This window comes from Lepeophtheirus salmonis, chromosome 7, assembly GCF_016086655.4.
Source record: "Lepeophtheirus salmonis chromosome 7, UVic_Lsal_1.4, whole genome shotgun sequence".
Lineage (NCBI taxonomy): Eukaryota > Metazoa > Arthropoda > Copepoda > Siphonostomatoida > Caligidae > Lepeophtheirus > Lepeophtheirus salmonis.
In genome coordinates this window covers 35169201-35181382 of record NC_052137.2, presented here as the reverse complement: position 1 = coordinate 35181382, position 12182 = coordinate 35169201, and the positions used below count along the sequence as shown (strand labels likewise).

The window sequence follows — 12182 nt, the reverse complement described above, 5'->3', positions numbered from 1 at the left end:
ACACAATTTGATATAAGTTCATCTATGTAGTCGTATTAATGAACTTTTGCAGACGTGTGCACGCTTATGATACCAAACGTGTATACAAGGTGCACTGTATATACTGATCTCTGATCTATATTATATTCACATTGAAGAGGTTAGTGGCCTTCATGGCGATGTGTGCGGGTGCTGAGTCTTGTTGGAATATGAACTCCCTCCCAGCGACCGTATCCTTCATCCAGGGGATGACAAACTCCTCCATGACATCGCAGTACCTTATCGCGTTTACCCTTTACTTGGGAATGAAGAAGAAAGGAGGCATCACCTCACCGGTGCTGCAGATGACACCCAGGGTCATCACAGAGGCCGGGAACTTTGTGGTGAAGACCGCAGGGACCTCTTCTCTCTCCTTGACAAACCACCTGTCATTCTAGACGTTGCAGCTTCTGTCAACAGTCCAGTTCTTCTCGTCGGAGAAGAAGATGATTCTTCCTCCATGGCTCTTCAGGTCATTGAGGACACGCTTACCGTTGGTGAGCCTTGTGGCCTTCATGGATGCCGTGAGGATGTGTTGTTTGGCCATTCGGTATGATCTGTACCCGAGGTCCTCATTCACAGCCTTGGAGACCAGCTGCTTGCTCACTCCACGGTTCTTAGCCAACCTGGACAAGGAAGTCCCCGGCGAAGCCTTGATGGACTTTTGGAGGCCTTCAAGGAGGCGGGGAGTGCGGATTCTGTCACTTCTCATGCTGTGGTCCTTGTGGCAGACCTTCCCCTCAACCTCCCAGGCAATGAAGACCCGGTACACCGTGGTCTTGGGGTAGTTAAGAAGCTTGCAGAGAGCAGAGGGCTTGTGTCCCGCACGAGCCAATTCGAGGATGGCGTTTCTCCTTGTTAGTTCCATGATGACTATTGTTTATTTTCAAAACAATTGTGGTGGAAGTTATAGTGTATTGTTCACGCAACCTTTTATATTAGTATGATTTAACCCTGAATATCCACATTATGAATCTGCATGAAGTTTAAAGTAGTTCCAATTTATCGTGGACACCCTGTAGTCGTAGTATTGAAATATTACAATCGTTTGTATGTAGCGTGGAATTTGCTGCAACTTTTTCTGTTTGTTTTTGTTATTGATCTCTCATGTATATACATATATCATAACTCATATACATTTTTAGTATATGTTAAAACGTAACCCTTGCAGGTGTTTTGTTTTTAGCCCACAGTGAAAAATGGTTAGTTTATTTTTATTAGTAAGCACTCAAGAGACTAAAGTACTCACTAGTCTTACCAAACTCTAATTATTATTCTTTCATTCTTGAGGAGAGAACTCATACTCCTTGAAATAAGTATTGAGTAGTTACGTGGAAGTGTGCTCATGAAGAACAGAGTGTAACATTGAGGATTTCTTCGTGAGTTATCCTTTAAATTATTGAGCAAAATTTATTTTTTAGTCTACACTTAATTACTCAAGACGATGCGGCGTACTACCGCTAGTAGATAATAGATACAAAACTACTTATCAATTGATCTTTGATATTATGACTTTTCTCAGTACAATTGGTTTGATTTTACCAATTCAAAAATACGTAGGCTTACAAATAACGGTACAATACCCGTTACCACATATAACGGCTGGGTGTGTCATTTTAACATTAACTATGGTACTGATTTTTTTTTAGAAAGGATGTCTAAATACTTTAAAGTGGGTGGCCGAAGTGCTATGTAATTGCGGTTTTTTCTGTTACATACATGAGGGAATCATACTTTTGTAATTGAGATCAAATAAAAAAAAATAAGGCTATATATGACATATTTTGCAGGAAAAAAATCTTTCTTTATGTATCTTCGGGCACTCTAATGTACATAGACGGATGAAACTGGAAAAAAATAAAAAAATAATCATGATTAATTAGCGTTTCATGACATGAGAAAATAAATTAGTACTCATTTGGAACGCTCTGTATTTACTTACACTATACGAATATTACATATTTTTAAAACTGGCATGCAAAGACATTATGTAGACACGTTATGAAAGGAGGAAAAAAATAAAAAAATAGAAACTTCAATTATACATTGTATAAGGAGCGATATCCCTGTATATGTATGAAGTACACGTAATCCTAAATGCTTTTAAAAAACACTGACTCAGAGCTTATGACCATTCGATGGCAAACATCAATGTGTATAATTACAAAAAGATGAATGGTTCTTACATCAATATCTCATTGAGCCAATTATTATCCATTCTATTATATATATAATATACAAGTGTATATAGAGATTAATATAACATAGATCATTGATTAATTACACTAATCAACAAATTTTTATCCTTTGATTGAGATGGCGTCTTACTCATTATTTTTACCTCGAGAAACATGAAAATCATCTTTACAGTCCTAATTTTCTGTATTTATGGTATACAATGAGCAACATTTCATATAGCATCAATAAGCCTGATAGCTCAATAAATATTTTTTCAAGCAATGAACCTTAATTAGTTTTAAAATAGTAATTTTATTAAGGTAGTCTTTTGATTATCTAAAGTTGTGTGTCTTTACACCTAACTAAATATTATAAAAATAACATATAAATAAAAAGATGAAATATAAGATTAATTTCTTCCAAGTTTCAGGAGCACAGATATATTCGATATTAGTCCTTTCAGAGTAGTTAAAATAAAATAACTTGCTCTCAGTCCAATACATTACTATCCTATTGTGGTTTCAATGTTTTTTCTTTTTCTCTTTTTTAAGAGTAGAAGGTTTTGTGATTAAATACCAATTGTCAAGGAAAAAAGACCTCCTTTTCCTATTTTTCATTTCAAATACTTTAAATATCCTATTTTTAAAGGAGTATGTTGATGTTACTGTTGAAGTCGTATATAGATGGAAAGGAGCTAAACCATTTTGAGACATTAGACTTTATTAATAAAATTTCAACTTTTGAGGTCCCATCCGGTCCTACTCTAAATCACAAAGGCTCATCCGAATAGGACGTAAAAGTCATCTCATAGACATGAACTTTGCAAAATGAGGTTATCATACATATCGTCTATTGACGTCATCATCTAACAATCTCAACCATCAAAGATCCAATATTTACATGAATCATAAATACTTCATTTAGGCCTAAATGAAGGATAAGGACAAAATATTCCCGTGCCTGAAATATAATTAAAGTCTTAGTAAACTCTTTCATTTGGTAAATTAAATTATTTTAGCAAAGGGTGAGGAATAAATCATTTCCATACTCGAATCTAGATAATTCCTGACTGAACCGACCAAGCGTAATGCTATCCAAAAAGCATTTTTAGTATACATCCAATCACATCTTTATAACGCTTAATCGTATGATCCGATGTGACCAATAATGAACAAGATTTACTTAGTTAATAAAATGGCGGGAAATACGACATTACCTTTTCCCTAACCTAATATTAACAGCGATGGTGCTTTGTAGAGCAGTGGTCCACAAACTTTTTTTAACTGCGGAACGATCAACGCTTGACAATTTCACTGTGAACTAGGGGGGGGGGGATGATTGTAATAATAATAACGTGAATCCTTTGTGTAATAATGAGAAACTTTATTTGCTCCGACAATATAACACTATTAATACATCAAAAACTGCCCGTAACACTAAATCAATTGGATCCCTAGACTTCTTGCTTTGCAAGTAGATGGTACCATCTGGGGACCTGTTCCTAACTTATTGAGCTATCTGGGTTAAAATGTAGCGCGCAAGTGAAGAAAATACGGTCACATCAAAATTAAAGACTCCTCGGCTTAAAGTGGAAGTATAATGGTCGGGGACTTACTACTCTATCTATATACACTTGGTAAAAGAGGAAGACAATATTGAGAATGAATGCAAGCAAAAAAGAACACGGAGAGAACATGTTGAAGACATTGTAGCTTGTTGCCCCTGAGGAACAATGAATCAATTAAAAATCATCCAGCCAAAAATAATTAACAACTACCTCCAACAATTAATTATCTTTTGTAATTTACTTTTATACTTAATATTTTCTTCTTCTCTAACCAACCAACTGTAGATTAAGTAAAAGTCCCTCTTTATAATTGCCCAAGACTTAGATAATAAATAAAACCCAAATAACTAGTTAATTTTTATGCGGTCCGGTGCCGTTCTGGACATGGTGTGAACCGATTTTAAGTCTAATTTGAAGGACCGATACAACCCTAATATCCACTCATGGAGACACTTTTGGTATATGTCTATGCGGATTATTATATTACTTTGTACAAAATAAATAATTATCTATATTTTTGAAGAGTTCATATTTAATTAATATGTCCCAACTAATGGAATATTATAAAAAGATCCTTTGGTACATCATCATTTTCACAAAGAAGGAACACAAAACATATTCATGTTTTTACAGTGCAAATCTTACAAAAGACATTTATTTCTCTTTGTCCACAGAAAATATAATTCTTTTATTTTTTGCATTGGGATAAAGGAAAAACTAAAGATAGTTTCTAAAGGAAAAATAAACAAATGCATTAAAACAAATGCATCAGTTGTAAACATAGACAGGTACGTACGTTATCGGTGCTAAATTCAAACCTTAGGTTATTTTTTTTTTTAGCTCCACATATTGCTTTTGATACACACCCAAAAAGTTCACGATATGACAATATGAATAGTACTTTGTAGGAAAGCAGGTTAGATGTTAAGACGTTTAATAAAATAAGCTCCAAGCAGTTACAAACATAGAAGAGGAAAATAAATACAAGACCCAGTTCGTATCAACCAAGGACACAGGCTGGAATTACTACGAAGTCGACCCTCAATTCTGCTTCAAATCAAACAGGACTTGCATTAATAATTGCCAACTAATCCTCAGTGTTACTCACTACATACACACTCGAGGGGACATTTAATGATTAAATGTTCTCTTCTCAAGAATGAAGAAATTATAATATATTTAAAAATTAAAACATTTTCCAGGTTGATAACAGCAAAAACGTGCCTAGGATTTGCAACCCTAGTAATAATTTTTGACTAGTAATTAATCTCTCATTTGATTTACATATTTAAAAAAAAAAAAAACTTTGGAAAAAGTTTGGTTTAAGAAGTTGCTTGAATAAGTAGCATCATGTTTGTTTTATATTTCTAATAGAAAAAATATCAAAAAATACAGACAAATCCATACCACCATGTACATTTTCATTAAAAGAACAGTTCTTGTTTTACATTTAGACTCGTTCTTAATCCATAATTAATTATATCATTAAAGTTCTTAGTTCTTATCAATTAGTCAAATTTTAATACAAGGAATTGAATAAAAAATATCTGTGACGTATACCCAAAACATAATACTACATAGAAGGAATTTTTATCTATATAAAAAAAAGTATTCCTACCTTGGGCAACTTGTATCTTCTGAAATATATAATATATACATATATGTTTTAATATAATTATACATATATTGTAGAAAATATGATCTAAAACACTTACAATATTTTTTCATGTCTGTTCAATGCCTGATTATGCGCCTAATAGATAGCCTTCAACATTTAAATTAGCATTAGTACAAATAAAATATAATATATGTAATCTTTTTGGATGTATATATTTTCTTTAACTTTGTTTTTTTTTAATACACCAACGTTTGAAACAATTATTCATACAAAAAGAAATGTTCACATCATGATAACCAATTAAAGAATGAACAATAAAAGGAAAAAGAACGATAACACAAACCGTTTTTCCTTTTTTTTAAATTAAAATTATTATTTATTTTTACATTTTGCCCATCCCTAAGTAAAATATTTAATTAATTTATACTTTTATTTAATGTATTCTTTTATATAATGATGAAAGTAATGTTATGGACCAAAGCTCAATAAAAATGTATTGTTTTAATGTTTAAAACATTGTGTATAAGTCTACTAGTGTGCAGACTATTTTGTCAAAGCTACATTAATCAATATATCTATTTATATATTATATGAGCCACTTGATATTCCATATCAAGTATTCATAGTACTTGAGATCTTTATTTTACAGAGAAATTCTTTCAATAAGGAGATTATTCTATTCTAATTGACAACATTTATATTTGAATGTTTGCTTTTGAAACTTTCCATTCAAATAATTTTCTTTCAATTTTTATGATAGTGTTGTATACAAATAGTCACTTATATCAAATTTTATTTGAACTAAAGGGAATATTTAATGTATATACAATACATAGTTGTGATGTATAAAACATGCCCTGCCAATATGTAAAAATAAAAGAAACTGAAAATGAAGGCGGTCATCCTGACAGTTTGAAGAATGTTTGGGAGGAAAAACACTTAGCTGTCATGACGTTACATTAAATCAGCTGCAATCAGCCGTGAGATGAAGGAAATAAACCCAAATAGCATATATGTTTATATAGGCTTTAATTACTCCAATGCCAATTTTCAATTCTATTCCAAGTCCAGTTTCTTTAAAGGGTTAATAAAATCAACATACTCGTTGGGTCAATTATTCCTGAGGCTGACATGTAGACGGCACTACTAATACAAAATGCATGTTATTTATGGAAAGATCCATCCTTCATACGTCATGTGTCAAAATTTCAAGATAATTGGACTATTTGTTTACAATTAACAGTGCTCTAAGTGATGCTACTTTTTTTATTTCGAAAAATATGGAAAAAAACTGAATTTTGTGCTTTGATAAGTGTTGTCCGGACTCTGTTCCATCGAAAGCAAGAGTGGAACATTGGTTTGATGACTTCAAACGTGGCCGAACAAGCACCAGCGATGTTGAACGCTTTGGATGTCCAAACGAGGTGATTATACTGGAAAATATCAAAAAAGGTTCACAAACTGATTTTGGCAAATCGTAAAATGAAGTTGTATTATATAGCTGCCATCTTAAAGATATCAAGAGGCAGTGTTTTCACAATTTTGCCAAGTTTTTAAATCTGATTTCCAAAAGCAACAACGTGTTGATGATTCCGAAAGCTGTTTGGAGGTGTTTAACCCGAATAAAAAGGATTCCACTATACTCTTTAAAAATTTTAAGCATGAAGCTCTTTTTCTTTATTTGTAAAGACGGGAAAAAGGGTATATTCTATACACTTTCCATGCGTCATACTTTCTCTTTCGATAGGTGAAAGTTAAAATTCAATCATCGCAACCTTTTAATAATAAGGAAATGACTTTGCAAAGAGTATAGGTATTATTGGTGCAGGAGGATAGGGATTTCAACTTTCTCGCGATATTCAGACAATGAAGCCGTAGGAATATCATGAATGCAAATGGAAGGACTCATTATGTGGAACAATATGTGAGCTTGTCGAGCAGGGAGAAGGGCTTGGAGTCGATCCGTGGTCAGAGTTCAAATCCGTCCTTTTCAGTCGGCTCCGGCATTTGTACTCTTGATCATCGATGAACTCCCATAATGTCTCAGTGTCTTACATAACGACACCTCTGGTCTCATCTCTCTGCCCAGGGATCGACTCTAAGCCCTCCTCTCCTCCTGACATACTCAATAAGAGACACACTTATATTGTCCACCTCATAATGATATTCTCCATCAACTTTCATGATCCTCTGAATATCTCGAAAAATTCGAGATACCTCAGCCTTCTACTCCGAAAATAAACTCTTTACGTAACAACGTATCTCTTCATCTCACTTGGCATTGTTATTTCCTTATTATTAAGAGGTTGTAATAAATAGAAAACTTCAACTTTCTGCTGTCGCTCTCTCCATTTTGAGATACAAAGTGGCAGAGTAGCATGGCGATCTATGGGATCCATGTTATCCCTTTCGTAAATACTTTAAGAGCATTCAATTATATTAAAAAAAGAAAGTCCATTAAAAAAGAATCGAAATTTATATTCTAATATATGGCGTGCAAGCAAACTTATGTCGCTGGTGTCGCTGGCTTCTTTTTGAGGTGGCTTTAACCCTACCCCCTATTTTTTCATCATATATATTATAAGTCTGTTTTTGGTGTTATCACATATGGAATCCTAAATGGTCGAAGGTATCCGTTTCTAATTTAGCAAGTAGACTTATAAAATAACCGAGCATTTCCCTTTGAAATTTTCTTGGGCCTCCAACGTAATTAAGAACCTCTAATAACCGTCCATAGTATATATAAAACCTATTTATAGAAGTAATTATATAATGATGTTGATAATTTTGGGGAGTAAGCCCCCTCTCCCCACCCAAAAGAAAAAAATTATGAAACGCAAAATTGAAAATGAAAAGCAATGCCCCTGTCTTACACTAATTTTTACTCCTTTTCAAAAGCAAAATTGCTTCCTCCAACAATATCTTAGCAACTAGTAATGTGAACTAGTACAAAATCTCGTAGGGCAAAAATACGTAATGGAGAAATCTTTTCGACCCAACATTCAGATATATAGATCTCCTATACCTATAGTTCTAATGAATTCATTTTTTTTTATATAAATATTTTAGCTCATTTGTATATTTACGGTATGGATAAAGAAACACATTTTTTATGTAACTTAAGCTAAACTGTAGCGTAGGAAAATGTGGAATTTTTACTTGTAGTCCTGATTAGTTTTCATAAATGTAGTTAATTACCTAAATAATTGAAATCATAAAAAAAATGACAAATACCCTAAATTCACAGTTTAAATTTTTGAGATTGTTTTGATGCACTTTATCTGTAAGTTGAGATTAGAAATGGAAAACCAAATGGACAATCCTACAATGATATCAAATAACATCCTTCCTACTTCTACATTTAATTGAAATATGAGTGGATTATATTTTGTAACAAAATTTTGACATCATAAATTACACAATATCAATCCATACGTCAAAAGCATAAAATCTATGATTAATAAGGAAAATCATTTTTTAAGTCATATATTATATACAAATGTACGATTTCAAAAACATCCGTCTCAGTCGTGTGTGTATCTGAGACTCTAAAAAAACATTATTTCCCTTTAAAAGTATTGATATTACTAAGTTATTGTTAGTCTTTAATTTATAAATATTATAGGTAACCTTCTCATAAAATGAGTTTTGTTTTGTCAATCTTATCAAAGCTTTATGTGTGGCTCAAATAATAGAAAATCAGTTTCGACCAAATCAAAACTGTCACTCACAAAATTTAATTAAGTATACATGTATGTACATCTTTAACCAAGACATTTTTTTAAATTTAGATAATGAAAAATGCCTTGAGTAATAATTAACAATTTTCATGTCTTTGGTTACTTCAAAAAATCAACAAATATTGTCTCAATTGAAGACACTCACGTGAGTTTCTTGTAATGAAATACGTTGACATCAAAATAGTGGTAAATTAGTTTATATGAATCATTTTTATTTCATAAACAATTTATAGTAATACAACTTTACTTCCTCTCCAAGACATTAATATAGTGGTTTTAAAGACAACTGATGAAGTATCCCTAATTCTATAACATTTTTCGTTGAATCAAAATTCATTTTTTTGTGTTTGGATTTAGAGGAAATTTTTCTGATTGCTTCTATGATTTTAAATTAGTGATTGTTGTAAAGCTAAGACATACCACTTCATATTAAAAAATAGCACCTTGAAAAAATTTATATTTTAAAAGTTATGTAAGATGTTTTGCTTGAAAAAATATTAGTTTTTATTTATAAGGCTATCAAACTATATTTATTAGCTCCGCCAACAAAGTGATGTTGATCTTTTCGCCTAGGTTTGTTTTTGTACTTGTTTGATAGTAATCAATATTACTAAAATAATTTACAGATCGTTATATATGTTAAAAGTACGACTCTATTAAATTATGAGATGTTAAAGTCAAAGATCAAGGTGACAAGGCACGTTATTATATTATATTTAAATTAGGATTACTTCTTAAGTTGTAGGTTATATCAGTTTTAATGAAACTTTGTAGGTATATTAGATATGTTATCAATAAGAGCTCATTAAATTTTGAGAGGATCAGGTCACCCAAAATGTTAGATCGTAAATTTACTAATACTTTTGAAAAAATGGTAATACATAACTCAAATTAAACGTTGAAAGGTCAAAGTCAAAAGCCACGCAAAAAAAAAAAAAAAAAAAAAAAAAAAAAAAAAAAAAATTGAGATACATCACTCAAATAATTAACTCATTTCTTGTTGATATATCGGGAAAATGATTTAAAATGGATGTCCATTGAGTCCCCATCCTAGTTGTATATAAAATGCTGCTCTTTTTAAGGCACAACATTAAAAGTTTTAATGATAAATAGGTCATTTTCATGTTTTCCAGGAATCAAACTAATCAAAAATATGCTATACATTTGATGAGCTCACATGATAGTCCCTATAACTCAAATGGCTACTAGAATATAAACCATAGCCAATGAGGAAAAAGCTTTGTCTTCACAAGTCTCCTATGTAATGATTTGAGAATAACCCTTGGAGAATTAAAGTATAATCCTCCAGATGAACAAAACAAGTGTGGTTATGTAATAGAAGCATCCTCTTGACTAGAGTAGAAAAAGTTGTATTCAAATTTCAATCAGTGATGCCCATCTCCATTTTAAGGAGGGGGGATGTTGAGGAGTGTAATTAGTTAATTGTTGTGTGAGTTGAACACACCCTAATGTTAGAGACATGATATGTATAAATGAAGAAGACCAACGGGAATGAAACACGAACAATGAGAGGTAGATAGGTTGGTAGGATAGGACAATAGAATGGTAACCCGGGAGATAGTTTGTGTAATGACAATGGATAATATACAAGCCCACAGAAACACACACACACACACAAAAAGATTAATGTCTAAGGAATAAGAAACATACATATGTGGAAGAGGGGAAATCTGGTGGTTTCAAGGGACCCGCATTTTTCTTCATATTAATTCTTCTTTCCAACGACATCAATTGTGTAAAATTATGAAAGCGCAACAGTTTTACAACAGAAAAGTTTTTATTGTTGTTTAGTATTTTCTTAACAAACCCAGTAGAGAAGGTTTTCTTTTCCTTCTTCATTTAAGTTATATATCCCCCCACTTTTTTTTTTTCTTGCTTGCTTTCTCCTTCTAATACATTACATATGTTTTTCGTGGTTGTTAAGTGGCATTAAAAAAATGATATAATAAGAAGGACTTAGTTATATGTTTAATCTCAACAATATGAGAGGTTGAGTGATATACTTACCACAAAAATTTCTATTGAATAATTATAACTAATTGCATGGAACAGCAATTATATGGATATTACATGTATATATATTTTTCCCCATAGACATCTGATGGAAAGGTTCATTTTGTTTACAAAAAAGTCGCCATGGTGGAGCAGTTCTTTGATATCATTTATTCCGTACATGTCGAATCAGCAATGGACACTCAGCTCCGGGGTCGCTCTGGAAAACACTGTGGACAAAAAAGAACATATCGTGCGGTAAGTTGATGTTACATTTATTGAATATTCGTGTATATTTAATGATTATAAATCAATTATTATTTTACTTCACAGGTAGCAGATCAATATGCCTTTATACCAAGAGAAGCCATATCTAAATTCCTCCTCTACTGTGTTGACTGTCAACGAAAGAATTTTGGGGAATCTAGACGTTTACCTTCTATACCAAAAAAGTCCCAAATGAAGTCCTCTCCAATGGAAGTCGAGGATGACTCAACGTTATCCCCTCAATCAGAAGACTCCAACAAAAATAGCTGCAGAAACAATTCATCTAGTCCTGAAATATCCCCAACCGCAGCTGCTGCAGCTCTTTCTCAGGCCGTTGTGGCCACTATGCAGTCTTTTGTCCGCTCTCCACTCATTCAGGCCCATCCCTCCATCCTTGCCACAAGAGCTGCTGCTGCTCTTATTCGCAGCAGTTCATCCTCAGGAAGTCCACTCCTTCAAAATGCTGTAAATAATTCTAATCCTTCCCCAACTTCGCCGATCATGAATAATAACACCATCATTTCCTCATCTCATCCCTCTTTTGATAAAATACATTCCTCTAGTGGAGTAAGCGACATTGATTTGAGCCTCCCCATTACTTCTACCTATTTGAGAAGAATGCGAGCCCTTGGTATTGCTGCAGGGCTTGAGTTGCAAAAAGAAGCAATCAATAATGAGGTAAGACCCCAATTATACCTCCATTAATTATCAAAAATAAATAAACAATACATTTTGTGGAGCATCCATTATCGAGTTTAGTTTCTTTAGAGAGTAGTGCAAA

At 32.6% G+C, this 12182-nt stretch overlaps 1 protein-coding gene across 2 annotated transcripts in view; it reads left to right on the top strand.

Annotated features, from left to right (window-relative positions):
- The window catches only part of LOC121121448 (nucleolar protein 4), a 47707-nt gene that overhangs the window by 22958 nt on the left and 12567 nt on the right, over positions 1-12182 (top strand). For both annotated transcript variants that reach the window (XM_040716383.2, XM_040716381.2), the window contains exons 2-3: positions 11237-11392; positions 11468-12079. In XM_040716383.2, coding sequence (XP_040572317.1) covers positions 11237-11392; positions 11468-12079 — 768 coding nt within the window. The remainder of the gene's footprint in view (positions 1-11236; positions 11393-11467; positions 12080-12182) is intronic.